The 25,746-nt window shown below is 44.0% G+C and overlaps 1 protein-coding gene across 2 annotated transcripts in view; it reads left to right on the plus strand.

Annotated features, from left to right (window-relative positions):
• Positions 1-25,746, plus strand: part of LOC309546965 (mitogen-activated protein kinase 14) — a 158,335-nt gene that overhangs the window by 81,240 nt on the left and 51,349 nt on the right. The window contains exons 5-9 of one of the 2 annotated variants that reach the window (XM_082246728.1): positions 4,076-4,105; positions 4,557-4,604; positions 21,730-21,844; positions 22,292-22,363; positions 23,980-24,059. In XM_082246728.1, the coding sequence (XP_082102854.1) occupies positions 4,076-4,105; positions 4,557-4,604; positions 21,730-21,844; positions 22,292-22,363; positions 23,980-24,059 (345 nt within the window). Of the gene's footprint in view, positions 1-4,075; positions 4,106-4,556; positions 4,605-21,729; positions 21,845-22,291; positions 22,364-23,979; positions 24,060-25,594; positions 25,675-25,746 lie in introns of both variants that reach the window. The other variant, XM_082246729.1, reaches the window with a different exon arrangement.

Consider the following 25,746-nt stretch of genomic DNA (forward strand, 5'->3'; position numbering starts at 1 on the left):
CTTGATGCTTTGTGCCTGGCGACCAGATGGTGCTGCCAGCGCAGTAGGGGTTGTCCCTTAGCAGTGTTTTTTACACTTTTTTGTGAGGGTCCCCATTGTGACTCATGGAGTCTTTGGCGCACATTTCCCCACCTGATCCCCGCTCTGAGGATGCGCGGCCCTCCCAGGTCCCAACCATCCATCCATCCATCCATCCATGCACTGACAGTGGTCCTGGAGTCCCTTGTATCCCAAGTGGAGGTGGTCTTCAGGCAATGGGCTAGGAAAAAGCGCCCCCTGCCTCATGTCTCATCAGATTCTGAATCTGATTCGTCCGCCGTGGACGTGGGTCACCCTGCTGGGTCTGCAACCATGCACCTGGAATCCTCTGATAGCGAGTGGTGATTCCTCCACCTCTGCAACCGCACATGAAAAGGCTCTGGTGGAAGCACTGATTGTATCTGTGTGTGAGACCTTGAAGATGGCACTCACAAGCCATCCAGAGCAGTAAAGATGTTTCCTTTCTCTGCCTGTTTTGACAGAATTGTTGATAAAGGGTGGGGGCAACCAAAGCGTCCCTGTGGGGTCCCTAAGCGCTTTACTAGGCATTACCCCTATGAGGAGTCCCTTCTTAAGAAGTGGACTGTTTCACTGATGATGGACCCTCTGGTTTCCAGATTGAACAAGGCAACCATGATTCTGGTTGAAGCGTCCCCCCGCCTTTATGGATCTGACTGGAAAGAAGGCGGAGGCTGTGGCCCGCTATATGTACACTCTGGCTAGTTAGGCACTGAGGCCAGTATTAACCATACTTTGACCAAGTGGGCTAAGCTTTCATGCTATGACCTGCAGGGAGAAAGGCTCCCCCCGCCTTTCCTAAGCTGGCAGACCAGCTGGTCTACGGGCTGCATTTTTTCTGTGATGCCTTTTTGGATGGTACTCCCCTAGTGGCTTAGCTCTCTCTTTTGGCAGTGGTTCTTCAGCGTGCCTTTTCGGCTTATAAGGCATTTTTTCGTCCCTCAGGGTCGACTGACAAGGGTTCGAAGCCTTTTAGGGCCTCCTCCTGAAGGATCCAAATGAACCTGGTTTGGCAAGCCGATAGCGGGCTTCTCCAGACCCGCGGACAAGGCTCCTTAAGCATGAAGGCGCGCTTACATCAAGGGGTGATCGTCCAGGTTACATCTTCTGAACGTTTTCAGGGTTTTTACTCAAACATTACAGTTCCCAGGAAGAAAGGCAAAGTGCGTCCAATCCTTGACCTCAAGGCGCTTAACTGCTTTGCGCGGGTACAGAAGTTCAGAATGGAGTCCATTCGCACGGTGGTGGCATTCCTGCGTCAGGGGGTTTTCCTCGCCTCTATTGACATCAAGGATGTTTACCTTCACATTCCAATATTTGCCATTCACCAGCCCTTGCTCCGCTTTGCCGTGGGACAGAAGCATTATCAATTTGTGGCATTACCCTTTGGTCTCGCCTCTGCTCCTCGGGTCTTCAGAAAAGTGTTAGCCCCGGTGCTAGCTTTGCTGTGCAACGGGGGATCACGGTAATGGGCTACTTATATGATCTCCTTCTGCTCTGGTGGAAAACCTGGAGATCACATTTCAAACTCTGCTGGAGTTCGGCTGGATTCTGAATTTTCTGAAGTCTGCCCTGGTTCCCTCCACAAAGCTGGACTATCTGGGCCTTACTCTGGAATCTAATGACCAAAAATTAAATCCGCACAACCTCCTAAATGTTAATATATAGAAATTGGCTGCTACAAAGTATTAGAGTTTTGAAACAGTGCTACGCCAGATGTAAACAGTTAAAAAAATATATAGTGCAACATTTATAAACATTCATCTATAGTGACTCAGTTGCTTGTATATTTTTTATAATAAATTGAGGATTTTATATAGAGCGCACTAGATTTCTTTTATTTCCTGATATATCATGAATTGTCAGCGAGAGTGTGGGAACTATTTATGAGCATACCACCAGTGAGCCCCATCAGAATGCAACTATCCCAGAGGGGAACTGCTAATTCTAACCCGCTGGTGAAACGGCTCAGAATGTGAGGTGAGAGGCTAGATAACACAGGTGGCGGAACAGTACTGAGCACTTTCTATGTTCCTATGCACGGATGATGGATTATAACACTAACTTGACTTGATTGGACATTGTTTATGGACTTTCATATTACAATTTTTCTACACAATTTATTTGTTTCACTGAGTTACTATAGATGAATGTTTTGTTTATGAATCTTACTCTGGACTTGGCCTTAGCCAGAGTGCTCCTTCCTCTGAACAAACTCCAGAAATTGCAGGCTGCAATTTGTCTCCTGTTGTGCAGCAGATGGTCATCCTTCTAAACTTGCATGTGGGTGCTGGGCCTGATGGTTTCTACCTTCGAGGCAGTTCCAATTGCACAGTTCCATGCAAGGTCCCCTGCAAAGGGAGATTCTGACCAAATGGGACCGGACTCCTCAGTCTCTGGACAATCTGATACAGCTGAGTCAGCGAGCGAAGGAGTCCCTGATGTGGTGGCTTCGATCTCCGGCGCTTTGGCTGGGCAAAGCCTTCCTCTCCTTGTATTGGACAGTGGTCACCACGGATGCCAGCCTGTCCTGTCCGGCTGGAGAGGTGTCCTCGGCAAGCATTTTGCTCAGGGGATCTGGAAGCTGGAAGAGTCCAGACTACCAATCAATGTCTTGGAACTCCAAGCAATCAGACTGTGCCTGGACCTTTTGGACAGATCGCCTTCAGGTTTGTCCAGTGCACATGGAATAGGGCAATGCCACGGCCGTGGCTTATGGTAATCACCAAGGGGACACAAGAAGTGTCCTGGCCAGCATTCTAAGGCAGGTTCATTCCAGCCCTCTACGCCGTACACATTCCCGGGGTGGAAAATTGGCAGGCAGATTACCTCAGTCAGCAGACGTCGGACCAAGGGGGGTGGTCCCTTCATCCGGAGGTGTTTCATCGGTTGTGTCCTCGGGGCACCCGTGAGGTAGATCTGTTGGCATCCTGGCTCAACAGAAATGTGCAGGGGTTTGTGGCTCTGTCAAGGGATCCTCTGGCGGACACCACACATGCACTGGTGGCCCTGTGGGGTCAGTATCGTCAGATTTGCGCCTTCCCTCCTCTCAAGCTTCGGTCAAGTCTTCTACGCAGGATCGAGCCAGAAGGGATTACGGTCATCTTAGTGGCTCTGGGCTTGGTACGCCGATCTGGTGCGGCTGTTCACAGACGTTCCTTGGAAGCTTCCTCTTAGGGAGGATCTGCTGTCCAAGGACCGATCTTATATCCTGCTTTAGTTGCTGGCTTTGATGGCTTGGCTCTTGAATGCCAGGTGCTGAAGGATAGAGGTTTGTCTGAGTCAATGATTCCAACACTGTTAAAAGCTAAGAAATCTACTTCTAGGAGGATCTACCATCGTATGTAAAAGATGTACATTGCGTGGTGTGAGTCTCTTGGGGTTCATCCTCATTCCTTCTCGGTGGCTTGGATCTTGACCTTCCTTCAACGGCTCATGGGCGTAGCCAGACTTTTTTTCTGCCTAGTGTTTTACTCCTGTAGGGGGCAGTACAACCCAACAGTTATGACGTTCTGAAGCTGTGTCGGTCAATGAACATCAGAGAAATGGATTTACGGTCAAAAATCCCATTTTTCTCCTATGGCGATTTTTAGGTACTGTAGTTTGCCGCTATTTCACAGGCATGCAGAATTTTAAATCTCGACATGTTTAGTATCTTTATTGGAGCAATATATTTTATATGTTACCAAAAACATAGGAATTTGGGTTTGTGTGCCTTTAAAATTCATTAAGTGTATTTTTTTTTCCCCCTGAAATTGAGCGATTGATGATAAACGGCTGCTCAAATATTTTGTGACAAAAAAATTGCAATAACCACCATTTTTATTCTCCAGGGCTTCTGCTTGTGGAAAGTATTTAATTTTTAGGGGTGCTAAGTAATTTTCTAGCAAATTTTTGCTGACTTTGATATGCATGTGAAAAATTCAAAAATTGTCCTGGGCAGCTAGTGGTTATTAGATTTCTTAGCACACTTTTTGTTTTCTTATGGATTTCCATCTTTCTTTGTCTTTTATTACAGTATATTCACTCAGCTGATATTATTCATAGGGTAAGTACTACTGTGTTAATGCTGAAGATGTTTAAGCTCTACTGCCAAGTGTGAACAATGTCATGATGTTCTCTGATAGTGGAGCTGTAAAGGCTCAAAATTTTTTTTTTTTTTATTTATTTTGAAAATTTGTGATCAGAACATGCTTTTTCCCCGCAAAAAAATACGAATCCGTTAATGCCCAAGCTGTCAAAATGAACAAATTATGATGGTAAGGCCAACATTAGCCCTGCTCTCAACCATTTTACAGTTTGGTGCTAGAACTGAAGTGGCCAGTTTAGCTTCGTAGCAGTGGACTGTTAAATGGTAGGTTTGAAAGTGACGTCAATGTTTTTTGTATGTATATGTTGCAATGATCTGTGTATTCACTAAATATACAAGTTTCTCTTTAAAAATGATCTATATTTCCATTCAAATTAATTTTATTTCAAATGCTTTCTTTTGTCTAAAGGACTTGAAACCCAGCAACCTTGCTGTTAATGAAGATTGCGAGCTGAAGGTTTGTTATTCCTTGCACAACTGTAACTATAAAAATGTTGGGTGTGGCTCTATCATGGTGCTGTAAATCCCTGTTTTAAGAGCTAGTAATGTTTATGGCTTTTTAATGTAGATTCTTTGGTCTGATTACTTTTACATAGAGCTCTATATTAGATCATTTGATATTAAATAAGGTCTACTCATCCATTCAACTGGGATATCATATAAAATTCTAGTATGTTCTAATATATGTAGTTGTTTGGGTTTCCTGCTATTCTAAAAACCATTGCATTGGCGCTGTTTTTTTTTTTTTTTGGTACCATAGTTGCAAGATTGTATACTTCCAATTGTTTATGCATGTTTATGTCTGCCCATTGTATTTGTTTTTAACCATCTCCCATCCGACCCTTGTATATGCTCTCTAGACCACGCAGCAGTGGGATCTCTGACTGCTGTGCCCGCCAGACACATCGGTTCAGTGGCGTACCGGGGGGGGGGGGGGGCGTGGTCTGCTCCGGGTGCCACATATTGGAGGGCTGTCAGACAGGGCCATCCTAATGAGCAAAATAATCAGTGTAATTTAAATTGGCGCTAAAATCGCATCAATAGCAAGTAAAATCAAAATCGCATAAATAACATGGGTGTGATAGTATGTGCAAGTACTCACTCCAAAGTGGATAAGTGAAAGTGCATATATAATCACGAATAATACAAGTATTTAATAAATATAGAATAAACTGTGCAATCTACAAAAAAAAAAAAAAAAAACATAAATGAAGTGTGGAAGAAGATAGTCCAGAGGTTTCAATAAGAAACCAAAAATGAGTCAATACAGTCCTATAAAAATCATGATCATTATAGGTGAAAAAAAGAAAAAGTGTTTTCCGTGTGTCAGGAAGATCCCAAACAATCCACCAAGTGAACAACCACCTATTGGTGCAATTGCCGCTCACCTCACTGAAGATTAAGAACGCTTTGAGATCAATCCAACAGGAACAGAGATGAAATCCTCCGCATTGATGGTAATAAGACTTTTAGTAGGGGTAATAGCCTCCATACAATACATTCCCATGTATTACTGGATCATCCACAGCCGCTCCTAGAGAGAAAAGAATTGGGGCTCCATAGTGTAGTAAGATTAAAATAGTACTCTAATAGACACCTTACATTTGAAATAACAATACAGTGTAGAAGAGAGACCAGCGGGGTCTCCAAACAGCATCTAGTGGTGCCACTGGTAGTAGCACATAGTAAGTGTGCCACTGCCAGTTACATGTATTTGTTTGGTGCCCGGTGACCATCCTTGGGTTAGTGCCCTTTTTGCAGAGGAGGAAAAGGGTCCTGGCTGCCCGGGGGAGCAGAGGGAGAATTCTTCCAGGTTCCGGGCCGCAGTGAGCGGAGGCGCTGCACGTGTCGTCACTTCATCGCTGCCTGCCCGCCTAGTGAGGGAGTGCCAGATATAGGATCCGTCCCGGGTGCCAAATGCACTAGGTAAGCCCCTGCATCGGTTCACTGATGTACTGGGCCACTGTGAGGGGCCCTGGTACCATGTGATCGCTGTGACCAATCACAGCTAAAGTAGTAAACCAGGCTTTCATTGTTTACCACTGTGCAATCAGTGGCCCTGTTCCATGTGATAACTGTGATCAATCACAGCATCACCGTAGTAAACCAGATTTTATGACTGAAACCTTTGAACAATCTTATTGTTTATTACAATAATCATCACTGTAATAAACCCCTTTAGTCACCAAATCGTGATCACCTCAGAGCACTACGGTGCCACTAGGTTAACACTGCACTGTTCTGGTGACAGTACAGTATCTGTAAAAAATAAAAATGAAATTAAAAAAGTTATCAAATTGGTAAAAATAAAATCTTCGCTTTTGACCTCCCCACAAGTCCCAATGTCCCTGATGACTGCCCACCAGTCCCAGTGTCCCCACCTGTCCCAGTGCTGGGAGTACTACTGAGCTGGGGATCTGCTGAACGAGGGTTACAATGAGCTGGGAATCTGCTGGTGCCCTTCTTCAAAGCATCACAAAAGCATGTTGGAGCGGTAGGCACTTTAATGTGTGTTAAAGTCGAAGCAAGTGTAAACAAGCGCTTATGGAAGAGAAGGAAAGGAAGATCAATGAACTACCAGAGTGCTCACCAGTATCCTCACACATTTTTATTTGAGAACTATAGGCCCCAATGGAACACTGTACCCAAATAAAATATGTATTTTCTCTTACGTCCTCCGACAGTCGCCGCCACTTCATAATCTTCACTAATGGGGGTAATCGACCTTTGCTCCGCAGGAGTAGCTAGGCAACAAGATTTGTTAATATCAAAGCTTTTAGCATATCACACCCCTAGGGGGTGGTCCCCTCAGTCAATACCTCCCTGCTTCCAGCATTCTCAACTCAGTTTTCAATTGCCTAGCTTAGGAGTAGCTGGCTGTTCCTGTGCTGGGGCTTTCAGTCTCAGCCTTCTATCCTATTTTTGATTTTATTTCAAGTGTTTTTCTCTCTTTTACTTAGCTGTTTTTTTCTCAGCATTAGTTTAGTTTTCTTCGGGATGAAGATGGTCATGCGGGGCTGGATCTCGGGCTGGCCACCCTGGATCCCAGGGCTGAGAGCCAGGGGTTTCCCCAGCCTGCCATCGAGCGTTCAGCTCGGGTTTCCCTGACATATTGAACGACCCATCCCTGTTCGCTGCAGGGATGCTGCCTGTGAGGTGGCTACCTCACCGGACGCCATTTGCGGTTTCTCACCGCAGTCCACTGCGTCCTGGCTGCGACACTCCCTGTCCTCAGTACAGCGGTTTGGTCGCTAGAGAAGGCTCCCCACGCCATACGGACTGGTAAGTAAATTTCTATGTGGGGACCTGTCTGTTTGGGTGTCAGTCTGTGACTGTGTGACCCTGCATGTCTGTGTAAGTGCTGAGCTCCCTGTCAGATTCCTGTGTGGAATAGCTGCCTTTCTGTGGGCTGCGGGGGGGGGGGGGGCTCTCCCGCTCTGCTGTGTGAGATGTATGGGGCAGACTGGGCTTAGACATGCTATGCGGCGACCGCTGATGCGGCCCGCCATTTTTCTCGGCAAACTGTGGTGACCGGCCCTGTGTGTTACAGCGCGGTGTTTTGGCGCCAAACGCCGCCATTTTGGCGGCGATCGCTCCTGCAAGCACATGTCGGTGCCATTTTCTTATTGCCTTGATTCCCTCAGCCGAGCGGCCATGTTTGTGAAGCCTTCATAGGCTATATAGGGCGGTCAGTCATTGCATCACTTCCTTTTTCACTGGAACAGCGATCGGTGGCAGCAGCTGTGTGCTCTCTCCAGGTTTTTGCCTTCCTTATCCTGTATTTCCTTGCTCAGTGCTCCTTATCCCTGTGGGGGTCGGTACATACGGTAGTGTGCGGTGGGCTGCATTCGCCGCGGTCTTAAAGGGGCAGTACTTTATTTTCAGTTGATACTGGGGCATGGATTCTCAGGATTGCAAGTTTCCTCCCACCTTGGTGGGGGGCCAAGGGGCTGCTGCATCCCCCGAGGGGGCTGATCTGGCTGCTGTTGTAGCGAACTTGGCTTCTCAGGTGCAGATGCTAATGGCTGATCGATCCGCAAAACGGCCCAGGTTATCTATTTCCTCTGATTCAGAGGGCGATGGGGCTGCTATGGCTGGAGTGCCCTTCTCAGGGTCTCGTTCATCTCTGGACCTTGTGGGGTCTGAGGGGGAGGCTGAGGTAGAAGGAGTTGATACTTCTCCCCCCAGCTCGCCTGAAGAGCTTGCACTCATGGATGAGTTGATTACTTCTATCAAGGAAACACTGCATCTGCAGGATGAACCGTGTCCTCCTGCTTTGATGTCCTCTTATGGGACGAAAAGGAAACGCAAATCAGCGCAGGTTTTTCCCTGCCCTGCGGAATTTCAGCGCGCTGTTGATGAGCAATGGCGCAATTTAAAGAAGCCTTTTACTGTGCCAAGTAGGTTCAAGCTGCGTTATCCATTTACACCCACCACTGATGAGCGTTGGTGTGTGCCGCCTCAGGTGGATCACGCGGTGGCAGTTTTGAATAAATCTACTGCGATTCCTGCTGAGGATACCCCGGTGTTCCGGGACCCTACGGACAGGAGATTGGAGTCTCTGGCCCGTCGTACTTATACGGTTGCTGGTTCTATGCTGAAGCCTATTTTTGCTTCCATTATGGCAGCCCAAGCTATTGCAGATTGGACGCAGGTGCTCAGGCGCACCCTGGTGGCTGACTCTGCTCCGCCGACAACGTTGGCTATGGTAGATCAAATTCATCAGGGTGTCATGTATTTGTGCGATGCGGACTTGGATTTAGTCCCTTTGGCTGCGCGCCTCTCCAGTGTAGCGGTGTTGAACCGTCGCCTGATATGGCTGAAATGTTGGTCGGTTGACCAATCTTCTCGCAAGACTCTAGCTAATCTTCCCTACGCGGGATCTCGCCTTTTTTGTCGAGTCTTTGAATTCTCTGATAAAGGGAATTTCCGGGGGTAAGAGCACTCTCTTACCCCAAACTCACAAGAATAAGTTTGTTCGCGGTAAGAAGAATACCTCGTTTAGGCCCTCTCAGGGGTCCTTCCGTGCCTTTCGGTCGCAATACAAGGGCAAGCCCTTCAAGGGCCAAGGCTCCCAGAAGAAGCCGTGGGCAGGTAAGCAGAAGTCCGGCCAGTCCGGGTCCGCTGCCCATTCCAATTCGGCCTGAAGGGGCGCCCTCACCCGGTTCTGGGGTGGGGGGGACGTTTGCTCGGTTTTCTTCAACCCTGGCTGGCCCGCATTCGGGACAGGTGGGTTCAGGAAATCGTTCGATCTGTATGCAAGATCGAGTTTCTCTCTCAGCCGGCGAGCAGATTTTTTCCCTCAAATCTTCAGCTGTCTCCGGAGCGTTTGCAGGATCTGCACCTGGCGGTGCGGGATCTGCGGGCCCAGGGAGTGGTGGTTCCGGTGCCTCATCGGGACAGGTTTTGGGGTTCTACTCCAATCTGTTCACTGTGCCCAGAAAGGAGGGCAAAGTGCGTCCGATTCTGGACTTGAAAGCTCTGAACCGCTTTGCGGGTTCGCAAGTTCCGCATGGAATCCCTGCGCTCAGTGGTGGCTGCCCTGAGTCCGGGGGAATTCATGGCCTCCATCGATCTGAAGGATGCTTCCCTTCACATCCCCATTTTCGAGGGTCACCAGAGGTACCTTCAAATCGCCATTGCGGAGGATCATTACCAATTCGTGGCGTTACCCTTCGGTCTCGCTTCGGCTCCGCGGGTTTTCACCAAGGTGCTTGCGCCGGTCCTGGCTTTGAGAGCCCAGAGCATCTCTGTCTTGGGATATCTGGACGATATCTTGCTTCGGTCTGCGACCAGTCAAGGCCTGGTGAACGACCTGTCCACCACGATGCAGACTCTGCAGGAGTTTGGTTGGACGATAAATTTTCCAAAATCGACGTTGTGTCCGTCGGTTCGTCTTCCCTACCGGGGGATGATCCTGGACTCTGCTCAAGCGAAGGTCTTCCTGCCGGAAGACAAGCTCCGGACACTTCAGGACGAGGTCAGGTCCCTCAGGGACACTCAGTGCTCGTCCCTCCGGACATGTATGAGATGTCTAGGTCTAATGGTCTCGACTTTTGAGGCGATTCCCTTCGCCCAGTTTCACACGCGGGGTCTTCAGGCGGAGATCTTGGCCAAGTGGGATGGGCGTCCACAGTCTCTGGATCGGCAGCTTTCGTTGAGCCGCCACACCCGAAGGGGTCTTTTGTGGTGGCTCCAGTACCCGGCGGTGTCGGGGGGCAAGTCCTTTCGTCCCTTGTTGTGGACGGTGATCACCACGGATGCCAGCCTGTCGGGCTGGGGTGGTGTTCTGGGCGTTCTGTCCGCCCAGGGAACTTGGTCGGAGGAGGAATCCTCCCTTCCGATCAACATTCTGGAATTGCGAGCGATAAAACTTTGCCTTCTGCGTTGGTCGGAACGGCTTCAGGGCCATCCGGTTCGGGTTCAGACGGACAATGCCACAGTGGTGGCCTACATCAACCATCAAGGGGGCACCAGCAGTGCCCGTGCTGCTCGGGAAGTATACAGCATTCTGTCGTGGGCCGAGACGCACGTCCCGGCGATAACGGCTGTACACATTCCGGGGGTGGAGAACTGGCAGGCGGACTATCTGAGTCGCCAGACCCTGGACCAGGGGGAATGGTCCCTTCACCCGGATGTCTTCCAGATGTTGTGCGAGAAGTGGGGTCTTCCGGATGTGGACCTGTTCGCGTCTCGTCTGAACAACAAGGTGGAAAGGTTCGTGACAAGGACGCGCGATCCTCGGGCAGACGCCTCAGACGCGTTAGTGGCGCCCTGGCATCAGTATCGTCTGATGTATGCCTTTCCACCGATTCAGCTGCTGTCCAGGCTGCTTCGCAGATTGGCCTTGGAACAGCACGCGGTGATTCTGGTGGCACCGGACTGGCCTCGCCGGTCTTGGTACGCAGACCTCGTAAATCTGGCAGTCGACGCTCCGTGGCGTCTGCCGCTTCGGGACGACCTTCTATCTCAAGGGCCGATATTCCATCCTGCTTTACAGTTGCTGGCTTTAACGGCCTGGCGGCTGAAAGCCAGGTACTGAAGGATAGGGGTCTCTCTCCTGAGGTCATTCCCACTTTGATCAAGGCTAGAAAAGCCTCTTCGGGAAAAATTTACTACCGTACTTGGAAAGCGTACTTTGCCTGGTGTGAGTCCAGGGGGTATTCCCCTCGCTCATACTCGGTGTCGAGAGTATTGGCTTTCCTCCAAACTGGAGTGGACCAGCGTTTGGCGCTGGCCACAATTAAGGGTCAGATTTCTGCGCTGGCCGTTCTTTTTCAGCGCCCAGTGGCGTCTAATTCATTGATTAGCACCTTTGTTCAGGGGGTGCGACATTTGGCTCCTCCTAGGAGGGAACCTTTGCCTCCATGGGACTTGAACTTTGTTCTGTCCGTGTTACAACGGGCTCCCTTTGAAAAGATCAGGGAGGTCTCTGTTGTCCAAAAAGGTTGCCTTTTTGGTGGCGATCACTTCGGCTCGCAGGGTGTCGGAGCTGGCGGCTTTGTCCTGCAGCTCTCCCTACTTGGTGATTCACTTGGATAAGGTGGTCTTGCGACCTAACCCATCTTTTCTTCCGAAACGGATCTCGGAGTTTCACCTGAATGAGGACATTGTCTTGCCTTCGCTTTGCGTGAAGCCTAAGCATCCGAAGGAGGTGGCTTTGCATGCCTTGGATGTTGTTCGGGCGATCAGGGTTTACCTGTCATCGACTAAGTCCTTTCGCAAGTCGGATTCCCTATTCGTCCTTCCAGAGGGACCTCGGAAGGGCATGGCGGCGTCGGCTGCTACCCTCGCCAAATGGATCAGACAGACGATTGTGCAAGCCTATGCTTTGAGGGGGAAGGTTCCTCCTTTCCCTGTGAAGGCGCACTCTACCAGATCTCTGAGTACGTCTTGGGCCTATCGTCTTTCTGTGGCCCAGGTGTGTAAGGCGGCGACTTGGTCGTCCCTTCACACCTTCTCAAAATTTTACAAAGTGGATGTTCAGGCATCGGCAGATGCTTCCTTTGGCCGTAAAGTTCTTAGTGCGGCAGTGCCTTAGGGTCCCTTGTTTGGGCCCTTGGCTGTTGGGGTGTTTTTACCCCTGGGTTACTTGTTCTTCCTGGGTTGTTGCTCCTGTTGAGCACGTTTCCTGTTGCCAGGTTGGTTCTCTTACTTTGGTAAGGTTCCTTTCTCTGATGTGGGTACTGCGTTGCTTTATTCGCGGCTGCGTTTTTTCCCACCCCTCATGTCTACACTGCTTTGGGACGTGCCCATTAGTGAAGATTATGAAGTGGCGGCGACTGTCGGAGGACGTAAGAGAAAACTGAATTTTTGTAAAATCTTACCGTAAAATTCCTTTCTCTGAGTCCTCCGACAGTCGCCGCCCCTCTTTTGGGGTTTGTTTATGTACTCTACTGCTATGCTACTGAAACTGAGTTGAGAATGCTGGAAGCAGGGAGGTATTGACTGAGGGGACCACCCCCTAGGGGTGTGATATGCTAAAAGCTTTGATATTAACAAATCTTGGTCAATTACCCCAATTAGTGAAGATTATGAAGTGGCGGCGACTGTCGGAGGACTCGGAGAAAGGAATTTTACGGTAAGATTTTACAAAAAATTCCATTTTTTTTTTTTTTTTTTTTTTTTTAGACCGAGCTTTGGTGGTACAGTCAGGTCCATAAATATCGGGACATCGACACAATTCTAATCTTTTTGGCTCTATACCCCACCACAATGGATTTGAAATTAAACAAACAAGATGTCCGTTAACTGCAGAGTTTCAGCTTTAATTTGAGGGTATTTATATCCAAATCAGGTAAAAGGTGTAGGAATTACAACAGTTTGTATATGTGCCTCCCACTTTTTAAGGGACCAAAAGTAATGGGACAGATTAACAATCCTAAATCAAACTTTCACTTTTTAATACTTGGTTGCAAATCCTTTGCAGTCAATTAGTCTGAAGTCTAGAATGCATAAACATCACCAGACGCTGGGTTTCATCCCTGGTGATGCTCTGCCAGGCCTCTACTGTAACTGTCTTCAGTTCCTGCTTGTTCTTGGGGCATTTTCCCTTCAGTTTTGTCTTCAGCAAGTGAAAGGCATGCTTAATCAGATTCAGGTCAGGTGATTGACTTGGCCATTGCATAACATTCCACTTCTTTCCCTTAAAAAACTCTTTGGTTGCTTTCGCAGTATGATTCGGGTCATCGTCCATCTGCACTGTGAAGCGCCGTCCAATGAGTTCTGAAGCATTTGGCTGAATATGAGCAGATAATATTGCCCGAAACACTTCAGAATTCATCCTGCTGCTTTTGTCAGCAGTCGCATCATCAATAAATACAAGAGAACCAGTTCCATTGGCAGCCATACATGCCCACGCCATGACATTACCACCACCATGCTTCTTCTCCATCCTTCTCCATACTCTTCTCTTCCCATCACTCTGGTACAAGTTGATCTTGATCTCATCTGTCCATAGGATGTTGTTCCAGAAATGTGAAGGCTTTTTTAGATGTTGTTTGGCAAACTCTAATCTTGCCTTCCTGTTTTTGAGGTTCACCAATGGTTTACATCTTGTGGTGAACCCTCTGTATTCACTCTGGTGAAGTATTCTCTTGATTGTTGACTTTGACACACATACACCTACCTCCTGGAGAGTGTTCTTGATCTGGCCAACTATTGTGAAGGGTGTTTTCTTCACCAGGGAAAGAATTCTTCGGTCATCCACCACTGTTGTTTTTCGTGGTCTTCCGGGACTTTTGGTGTTGCTGAGCTCACTGGTGGGTTCTTTTTTTTTTTTTTTTTTTTTTTTAAGGATGTTCCAAACAGTTGATTTGGCCACACCTAATGTTTTTGCTATGATGGGTTTGTTTTGTTTTTTTTTCAGCCTAATGATGGCTTGCTTCACTGATAGTGACAGCTCTTTGGATCTCATATTGAGAGGTGACAGCAACAGATTCCAAATGCAAATAGCACACTTGAAATTAACTCTGGACCTTTTATCTGCTCTTTATAAATGGGATAATGAGGGAATAACACAGATCTGGCCATGGAACAGCTCAGCAGCCAATTGTCCTATTACTTTTGGTCCCTTTAAAAAGTGGGAGGCACATATACAGACTGTGTAATTCCTACACCTTTCACCTGATTTGGTGATGTGAATACCCTCAAAAAAAGCTGAAAGTCTGCAGTTAAAGCACATCCTGTTTGTTTCTTTTCAAATCCATTGTGGTAGTGTATAGAGCGAAAAAGATTAGAATTGTGTCGATGGTCCAATATTTATGGACCTGACTGTATTACCGCTGGATTTTTTTTTTCTGCGTAAACAAAAATACAAGAAATTTTTTATTTTTTTTTTTATTTTCTGGTTTAAGATTTTTTGTTTCACGTAAATTTGCATAAAATTGTATTCTGCTACATGTCTATGGTAAAAATAACCCAAATCAGTGTAGTAGTATTTACTCTGTGTGCCTGAATTCTCTCTTGAGAGGAGATTAAGGGGGGATATGATCAACATGTGTAAATACATAAAAGTTCCATATAGTGAACTTGATGTTTAGTTATTCACTTTAAGGTCATCCCAGAGGACAAGGGGGCAATCTTTACATCTAGAGGAATATACATTTCATCTTCTGATATGGAAAGGTTTCTTCATAGTAAGAGCTGTGAAAATGTGGAATAGACTCCCTTAAGAGCTGGTTCTGGCCAGTTAAGTAGATAAAAAAGCATGGATTCTTTCCTAAATGTACATATAACTGGATACTAACAAAGTTGAACCAGGGAATATCCAATTGCAGATTATTGACTTGTGTGTTATTTCAACCTGACGAACTATGTAACTGTGTGTGCGTATGTGGGTGTGTGTATGTAAAATATTTATATGTGTGTATATATATATATATATATATATATATATATATAATGTGTATATAAATATATATATATATATATATATATAATGTTTAGCCTCTACATAGAGCGGCTACCTTCAGCTCTTGCCAGAATAAAATACATAAATTACATATGTGTGTTGGTGCATAAATAGTGACAATATATTATTTTCTGTGTTCCGTGACTGTAAAAATGGTAAATAAAGTGAAATAGTCTGTAAACAGCCAATGAATAGTTCAGTGCAAATTTGATAAATATCTTGTGCAAATTGGAAACGTTCTGTGCAAGAATAAAGTGCAGCTGCTACAAGTGATCTTCCCCGCCAGCCATATGATGACTAGGCTTCACCGACAGAAAAGATCTAAAGGTGGTAATGAATGGGCCACTCGCCAGAAGATTTTGGTCTTGACTGCTGTATAGCCTCAAGACCATGCAGTGCTTTGGTGGTCACCCCGACCAGAAATGGTATCTTTTATATCCATGGACACCAGTCTATGTGCAACCCCTCCAACTTTCCTTGTTCACAGAACGGGTGAAAGGCAAAAAGAAGAAAAGCTCAGAATAGTGTATAAAAGTATACATTTTATTACCCATCCATGGGCTAAAACAATCTGCAGTAATAACAAGTCATTGGAAATCGTTTAAGTGACTGATCACGAACCGGAGATAGAGGGGATGACGGTGTGGCCTTCCGGCGTGCATTCCACTTTCTCCTTGTGACGTCACCACGTGCGTTCCAGTGTTTCGTCATACAAAATGATGTCTTCAGAGATGGGAAGGCACGTCGCTCATCACTATTTGTGTAATTTACTCCGCCCTCCACTCCACCCCCATTTGAGTGTGGGAGGGTCTAGTGTCTTATTACATCTGCTTCCATCTATCAATGCAACGGAACGTATCAAGCCCACACAAATGATTCATTCCTCCTCATGACATTAAATAACGCTAAACCCCCTGAAATATACACCCATATCAAATAAGCTATATATATATATATATATATATATATATAATGTGTGTGTGTGTGTGTGTATATCTCTACCTTTTGTGTCTGCCACCGACACAACAATATATATTCCATATATTAAAAATGCAATAACCTATATATCCATTAACACATTATACATATCATTGTACATGAAATACATATAAAAAAAAATACAATACAATTGGCACTCCTATTTTGGAAATATTCATTATAGAACAACCCTATATGGCCTAGTTGAGTTTCAATATGTAAAATTAAAGTGAAATAGATGGATGCAATCACTACACTATAGATCGGGACTACTACACTATGGATTGGATAGAAAACAATTAATATCCATATCTATAGTCATACCTTTGGGTTGCAGAGTACAGAGCCTATAAATCCATCGGGACTTGTTTTGGGATACCGCTATCCTCATGTTTTTCCTTCTCCAATTGGGCTCTATTTTGTCTATCCCACAGATAAATAAGACTAGGATCCCTATTATATACTAACCGTTTTGAAACACTATGGTTTTTAAATCCCTTCTTGATGTTATCAATATGCTCCTCTAGTTTAACCCTCGACTGGCTTGTGGTGCGGCCAACATATTGCAGGCCACATGGACAAGACAGCAGATAGATGACATGGGTGCTCTGGCAGGTAATTACGGTAACTGTTTAATAATATATTCTTTTTTTCCTAACTTGGTAATGGAAATTTAGAAATTTTCGCTTTCTGTTTCTAATGGTTTTGCAAGGTTTGCACCTCCCACAAGTAAAAAAACCCTTATAGACCAAAAATGTGGTACGTTTTTTTTTGGAGGGTCAGGTATATTTTTAACCAGTCTATCTCTCAGGTTAGGGCCTCTATGGTACTCAAATTTGGGTAGGTTTGGTATTGAGATATTTGCTATCTCCTCCCTTGTTGCAAGGCCCTATGTCTATATTCCTTCTCTTTGAATCTGTTAACCTTCTTAGCGGTATTCCCGAGCGTGGCTCGGGGTTAAATTTCAGAGCCAAAAGCGGTAACCCCGAGCCACACTCGGGGTACCGCCAGAAGCATCGCTGGATCCTGTAGCAGGGTTACTTACCTTGTCACCGGGATCCAGCGATGTGTCCCGGCGGTGTCTGGCGGCGGTTCTTCCACCCGATCCTCTCTGTGCCCCGGCTTCCGTCTCCTGCGACGTGACGTTCGCAGGGGGGTGGAACCGGCGGCAAATTCAAATGTAAAACACACCAAACACACTGATGCAATTCAAAATAAAAAAAAAAATAAAAAATAACATTAGTTTGCCCCCAGTGCCCTTTCCTGCAGTTTCACTGTACTTTTTATATATATATATATATATATATATATATATATATATATATATATATATATATATATATATATATATATATATATATATATATATATATATATATATATAAAGTGTGTGTGTGTGTATATGTATAGGTGTGTGTGTGTATGTATGTATATGTGTATATATAATTACAGTTGGTTTGGGCTGCTCATTCACAAGAATTACATGCAAGATAATGGTACCGCTTTCAGCACCTAAAATCCGAAAGAATCATACCGCCAGGGAGGTTAATCAGCACCTTTGTTGTTCAAAATATGTCCGCTCCTTACAATTTCTAGGTATGCGCATAATTTGTTATTTTTGTATACCCCTAATCCAATTAGGATGGTGACCGCTATGGACCAGAATATATCCATTGCGGTCCGTGGACTTAAAATAGGTCTTGGTATACAAAGAGTTACTTTACCAAAATTCTCTTCATCCTCCCATTTACTTAAAAACAAGTTGGCCACGCTCGGAGCATACTTGGCTCCCATTGCAACCCCCTTGTGTTACAGGTAGTAAGATCCTTGGAGCCAAAAATAATTACTACCCATGGCCAATTTTAATGTTTTTAAAAGGGAACTCTGTTCACCATCTATGGAGGATTGATCAGCCAATGCCCACTTTACTGCCCTCAAGGCGTCCTCCTGGCCAATGTTAGTGTAAAGGGACTCCACATCAACAGTGGCCAGGATAACCTCTCCCTCTGGCAGCAAGGAGTCCAGTGTGTTAATAAGTTGTTTGCTGTCCCATAAATAGGACAAGTATTTCTGTACCATGGGTTGCAAAAACACATCAATATACTCGCCATGTATAAAAAAAAAATGGTTGTTATATCTAATATACTCATATGTGTAATATATGTCCTATATACTATATATTATACTCATACTCTATATGAGTGTATAGTATATATACTATACTCATAATGTATGTCCTAAGGGGACATATTTTGAACAACAAACAGAGGTGCGGATTAACAGATTCAAAGAGAAGGGATATAGACATCTAGGGCCTTGCAACAAGTAAGGGAGGAGATGGCAAATATGGATCTACAACTGTTACTAAGTGACAGAGTCAGTGAAATAGAGGACTATTCTCTGACCTTTATCACAGATTTTAACATCGGGTACAAGGAAGTTGAACACATTATACGACTACATTGGCCTATTCTCTTTAGGGATAAGCAATTAAAAGGGTTAATACCAAACCTACTCAAATTCGTGTACCGTAGAGGCCCTAACCTGAGAGACTGGTTAAAAATATACCTGACCCTCCAAAAAAAACTTACCTAATTTTTACATTATAGGGGTTTTTTTTTAACTTGTGGGAGGTGCAAACCTTGCAAAACCATTAGAAATGGTGAAAAATTCTAAATTTCCGTTCCCAAGTTACGAAAAAAGAATATAATATTAAACAGTTTACCTGCCAGAGCACCCATGTCACCTATTTGCTGTCTTGTCCGTGTGGCCTGCAATATGTTGGCCACACTACAAGACAGTTGAGGGTTAGACTAGGGGAGCATATTGATGACATCAAGACGAGATTTAGAACTGGGAACTCCTCCACTTAGAGGCTCTGGCTCTAGGTCCTGTCTCAGTTCGACAACTGGAGATGTCTCCTATCCTGGCCAGCACCCTCACCTTCTCAGAAACCTTCTCCTCTTGGAGCATTAGGCCATCAGCATTACTTGGTACTCCTCAGTGCTATCCCTTTTCATCTTTATATTGTTGGTCAGCTGGAGCCATCCTTGACTCTCCTCTGCCCTACCAGGATTTTGTATCCTCAGTGTCACCCCTGTACACCTGGTATTTCTCAGAAATTTTGTTGTACTTGCTTTTCTTGATATACCCATTGTGGGATACTTGGAAGACCTCTAAGAAGTGAGTAGTCATACTTTGGTGGACAAACTTTTGAGGGACTTGCAAGATGCAGCCAGGTCGTGTTCTGCAGTTTATAGTGTTGGAAACTGCCTATCACTTGTGGTCTCTAGGTAGTCTAGTTCCAGCTGTAGAGAGTTCTTTGGGTCTTAAGGCCCGTACACACGTACCGATCGTCAGCGAACGATCGGCCGTCTTTTGTCCCTGGGCTGTCGGTGTCTGTTGAAAAGTGCAAAGACAGCACAAGAATTTTGTCCGCCGACTACAGCCGACTGCAGAAGTGATGTCATGTAATGGTTAACTTTCCCTGTGTTTTTCCTTTTCTGAGCATGCCCAGTCTTGCAAATCTGCGGTCTGTCGTCCGAATTCTGTACTGACTGGCGAACAATCGGCCGCTCTGGTGTCGGCATACAAAAATTTCAATGCTTGCAAGACACTCTTGTCGGCAGAATGTGCGCTGACGGCTGTCGGAGGCACCATACTAACAAGCGTACAATCGGCAGATCTTTCGTCCGGCGACGTTTGTATGCCGACGATCGGTACGTGTGTACGGGCCTTAAGTCTTTCCTACACTGGTCGCCTGTTTGCCAGAGCAGAGGAGGGGACTCGAGAAGAGGAGGTTCAGGGGCACTCTGTGCAGTTCCATTGCAGGTAAGTACAAACCTGTTTCGTTTGGGTTTTTTTTTTTTAAAGGGGGGGGGGGCATTTAAAGATAACTTTAAGATAAATGGGCTGTTTTGGTAGTAGATCTGGTAGTAGATAAGAACCTTAGAGTTCCCACAAGGATTTTCCTTCCTTTTTAAGAATTATGTTCATAAAGGCTGTTGCTGCCATGTCTGTTTGGCAGACTACTGCTAACTGGACAAGAGAAATTAATAGAAAACATAATCCTACCCTTGATTACCCATTTTCTTTGAACCATTACAGCTCATTCCCCCAGCCTTATTGTTCTGTGTTGACTCTTAGTTCTTTGCAAAGTCTCTAGAGTCTCATCTCATAAGCAGGATTTTTACTTTAACAGGCTTAGTCTGCGGTCTTTATATGCCTTTATTACACGTCTTTTGACGCTGAACACCTGTTTGGAGAATCCCTTGATAGTTTCTTAAAAAAAAAGTCACAGGGGGTAAAAGTACTCCACAAGAAAAAAAAACCTTGGTCTCTTACTCCTACGGCTACTACCTCTACTCAGCGAAAGGGGGACTTTTTACTCTCCTCGGTGTCGGTGTCAAAACCAAGGCTTAGTACTTCCTTGCGTAGCAAGCCGTGGACTCCTAAGTCCACCAAACCTGCCTGGAAGTCCTCTTAATGAAAGGGGTGCCCCCGCTCCACAGAGTGGAAGGATATCTATTGGTATTTGGTACATTTTGGATGGGACACATCCCCCTTTGTCCATTCTGTAATTTCTATGAGGTTCAAAATTGAATTTCTATATTTTTCCAAGGATGGAAAGATGTGCTTTTTTATTTTTTCCATTTTTTTTTCTACCTAACTTAACCACTTAAGGTATACGTATACGTCGGTCGTGTGCCTGCAGCTAGGGGGCGAGAGCGTGTGCTGCCGTCGGCACGCTCCCGCCCCCACTCGCCAGTGGGAAGTCGGATGCATGGGGCAGGCAGCTCCGATTGCTGCCTAACACCCGCGATCGTTCCCCGCTGAGAGAGAACGGTCAGCTGTTGTAAACACAGCTGACCGTTCTCTATGGAATGATCGCAGAGTGCCTGCGACCCTTCTATGTAGAATCGCAGGTCTCTGTGATAATTTCCAAAGCCCCGCCCCCCTCCCACACTTAGAATTAGTCCTCTAGGCTCACATTTAACCCCTTGATCACCCAAAGTATTAACCTCTTTCCTGCTAGTGTCATTACAGTAACAGTGCATATTTTTAGCACTGATTACTGTAGTAATGTCACTGGTCCCCCCAAGTGTCAAACATGTCGGAGGTCCAATCTGCAATGTCGAAGTCCCGCTAAAAATCGCAGGTCGCCACCATTACTAGTAAAAAAAGAAACAATAAAAATGAGCCATAACTTTTGCGCAAACCAATCAAAATACGCTTATTGTGATTTTGGTAATTTAAAAAAAAAAAAAAAAAAATATGTAGCAGAAAACAAATTGGCCTAAAAAAAATTTTGGGGGGGGAATGTCATATAGCAAAATGTGAAAATTGTTTTTTTTTTTTTTTTTTCAGAATTGTTGCAATTTAATTTTTTTGTTTATAGCGCAAAAAATCTATTTTTACTCGGGTACAGCGTCGCACGACTGTGCAATTGTCTGTTAAAGTAACGCAGTGCCATATCGCAAAAAATGGCCTGGTCATTAAGGGGGCAAATCCTTCCGGTCCAGAAGTGGTTAACGGTAGAAACTGGAAGGGGGGTGTAAGTGTTAGTAGTCCTCTTCAAAGGTTATGTCTTATGTGCGTCTGTCGTAATTTGTTTTCTACATAAGACAGTGAAATGAAGATTTGAGTCTCTCTCATTCGCTGATATATAATAAAAGGTTATTGTGTTCATTAGATTCTAGATTTTGGCTTGGCGCGCCACACGGATGAAGAGATGACTGGGTATGTGGCAACAAGGTGGTACCGGGCTCCAGAAATCATGTTAAACTGGATGCATTATAACATGACAGGTAAAGAATATTTTTATTTTATTGTATAAGATTTTCACTTTCACATGCAAGCAGCAAAAATGATGATCGGGGGAAACGTCTGTTTCTGCTAAAATGATGCAAAAATAAGTTAAAATAGTTTGAAATGTTCAATGCCTGCTGCTTTGCCAGTTCTATTTTAATTTAAAACCTTTGAGATGGATAATTTGCAAGATATGCAGCACTTATTTATTTTCCTTATCTATGCTCAATTTTGGTTAGAGGGTTTTCTGCTTCCTTTCCTGCAGTTCAGTCAGTGTATGAGTTGCCCTTTTCGCTTTTCCTTTCTGGTGCTAATTTTTTGTCTGGCACAGAACAGTTTAGTCAATGGTAGTGGACAGAAATACATTGCAGATTTAGGATTACGATCGTTGTCTATAAAGGTGTAATGATTTTGTTTAATTTTTACGTTTTCCTAATGTCTTCCAGTGGATATCTGGTCCGTTGGATGTATAATGGCCGAACTCTTAACGGGTCGAACCCTGTTTCCAGGCACAGACCGTATCCTTTCATTCATGTAAAAAAAAAAGTTTGATTTAGGACAAATGTCTTCATTTCAGAAATATTTTGCACTTTATTATACAGCAGTCTATAAAATAAAGGCACTCACCTGATTGGGTTTCTCTATTCAAGGAAACTACATTAACTGCACTTTTGACATTACATGGCAATCGTGGGTCATTTAAAACTTTTTTTTTTTTTTTAATAATTGTCATCACAACCCTAGAATAGATATAGTTTCATCTTGTGCAAACATCTTGAGTTTTAAAAAGTGGATTTTCACAGATAACATACATAATTTTTATTTTTTTTTATATACTTTTTATGTTACCAAACCTCAGGGCTCTGGATTCACTATGTCTGGTCCCCCGCAGTACACAGAAATGCAATTATTTTAGTAATTCTAAACTGCTAAATACCTTTTCTCATCAGAAACCTATAGCAGACTTATGACTTCTGTCAGTTTCCGGCCAAACACTGGTTGAAGCTTGCAGGAAGAGTGTTCATTCTCCTCTGACTGTCTTATTGCATGACCCTTGATCCTCTGGACAGTGCTGATTGGCCCTGTGCTAATCACACGTACCCTCCCAAAAAAGCTATACACGCCGAACTAAGCGTGTACTGAGTGCTTTCAAGGTTCTGTATTATCAGCAGATGGATTGGGGAAAGTAAAAGAAGGGAAGGTTTAGAGAAGACAGAATCAAACAGCCTTTTTACACAGAGGATGAACCCCTCAGGTTCTACAGCGAGTATAACCAGCATGCTTTACTGCATATACAGATTGATTTTACTGTTGTGGATTTAGTAACCCTTTAACTGGCAAATACTGAACAAAGTATAAAATCCTCTTTTAAAAAAATCCTTTTGTAAGGTAATACTTTTGCAATGACAATTTTGGCTTGTACAGCACTTAGAAAATTTGTCAGCTATGTTTTTAGATTTTAGTATCTGAACTTTAATACAGATCACCAGGTACTGAAAATTTGGTGTTTGATAGATAAGATGCTGCAGACTGAGGCTTAATTTCTGTTTATAACTGCTGTCAGTCTTCAGGTCCAAAAGGACATTATGAAGAAATAGTCATGACCATTGTCTGTAAGAAGTTGATCAGTGCGGTAGCTTATCAGTTTCAGCTGCCTGTCAGATTTTAGGAACAATTTTGATGAAATGCATAATTGCTTGCATTCTCCTACCCTGCAAAAGCAAATAGTGTACTGCATCGCAAGTTCTTAATAGGCAAGGGAAAATTTGCCTTATTCATGTTGTTAGTATACATTAATAAGTATTTTCTGTGTATTTGTAATGCTTGTATTGATTTACCACTTCTCAGATGATTCCTTTTTTTTTTATTTGTGTGTGCTTGACTCTTTCTCCGTGGTTGGTGCATGAGCGTTGAGTATTCCTTGTATTATGTGTTGTTGCTATTCCTGCTTTGGTGTAAAAACCATCCCAATTTCATTTCCCATCTTCAGTAATGTGTCTGTGTAACCCTTTCCAAACCCTTTTTGTCTTTCTAAAGTAGTCCTGTATGAAGGGGAAAGCTCATCCCTACCGTTGTCTGGTTTGTGGCAATTGCGTCACTTGTCACACATTTTTCCTTCATAGCCCACCTGTAGATATTGATCAGTTGAAGCTCATTTTGAGGCTGGTTGGAACCCCTGAGCCCGAGCTACTGCAGAAAATCTCCTCGGAGGCTGTGAGTCTTATGTTTGTGTCACAGAGATTAAAATGTGTCCCAGCTATTTCTAAGCATTCTCTGCACCCTGAGCTTCCATGGTGAACACTGATATTATTAAAGTTCCTGATCATTGATATGAATAGCTCTTGCACGATTACATAATAATTCCTCTGTATGATTTCTATCACTTTTTTATAAATTAGAACCTTGTGCAGAAATCAAGGTGGCACATAAGTGTCAATGTATTATCCTTGGCCTAACACTAAAACAAACATCCTAATCCTTTTTTCTAAAGTGTGTTTAAATAATGAGCACCCCTCCTAATGAAATTACTAAAATGAATACATATTTGCATGCCCACCATCCCTTTTCCCCCTTCATCCTTGCCATTTTCACACTAAAGCTTAAAGGGTAATAATCATAAAACTGTATTTGTAAAACGATTTTTTTTTTTTCTAGTTATTTAGTTACATCTGTAACCGTAATTTCTGCCTTTTTTTTTTCTTAGTATTTGGACTGGGTTATAAAAAAGAGAGGTGGGGGGGGGGGTGGAGAGAGAGATCTATATGAAAGATACAATTGCACATTCTGCCTAGAGAATAGAGCACAAGTGTATCACTAAAATTAGATCCCAAAATGTGTATTTTTCCCATCAGTACATTGATGGTTTTTACGTCCTTTTGTATTGGTTATTACAGATTTGGGGTTTCAAAATATTTTGGAATGGCAAACGCCACTTTGCACCCAACCTAAAAAGCATTGCTGAATTTGAGGAAAAGCTGTCTTCATACAGTAGTTGCTATATTGAAATAGATGGGAAGGAAATGAAGAAAAGGAGGGCATGGTTGTCCTGTTCTCTTGCATGTGTTTCCTGCTTGGCATGAAGGCAGGCTCTTGGTCGTGGCCTTCATTGTTTAATAAAGTAATACCTTTTAAAGCTGAGAAGAAAAAAACTGCTCTGGCAATCTTTTTAAAACGTTTTGCGTCTGGGCTTTAAAAAAGCAAAATAAAACAAAACCCGTAAATCGCAAAATAGCAATGGGGAGAAATGGGTTGGAACTTCACAATAACTTTAACTTGGTTTCATGATCACACCCTTTAAGCATTTTGCTGTGTTCCTGATCTGCATGTCTGTGCCTTTTATTGTGTGATTAGTATAAAGAGTGTGTGGATGGTGATACTTAAGCATGACTATTTTGGAAAAAAAAAAATGCATGGTTATTGAATTTGTGAACAGAATTATTAAACTATTTGGAAGTATTTGTATTTGCATGCGGATTTACACATTACAAAGTAAGTGTTTTTTTTTTTTTGTTTGTTTTTAAATGTCTTAATTTTGGTTACCCATAGTTCTGAAAGCTATGTGTTTAAGATCTAAATTGGATAATTACATTTGTTTTCATAGCACAGCGTTTTTGTTTTTCAAGAACATGAAGAATGCTGTGCTGAAGCTCTGTTATATAGAGCATTGTGTGATATTGCCTTAAGGTGATATTCCAGTTGCTGACAGCGCAGTATGTTCTGCTTATAAAGCCCTTGACGAGGCCCCTAAGATATTAATCAGCTGCAGCAAATCATGCGTCTGACTGGAACACCTCCCTTGTATCTCATTAACAGGATGCCCAGCCATGAGGTGAGGTGCCTATATTTGCTACATAATGTATAGCTAAAAACAAGCTGCATATAAAGTCTGGGCTGTGAGTTA

Source organism: Pelophylax lessonae (assembly GCF_965119305.1).
Source record: "Pelophylax lessonae genome assembly, chromosome: 2".
NCBI classification, from domain to species: Eukaryota; Metazoa; Chordata; class Amphibia; order Anura; family Ranidae; genus Pelophylax; species Pelophylax lessonae.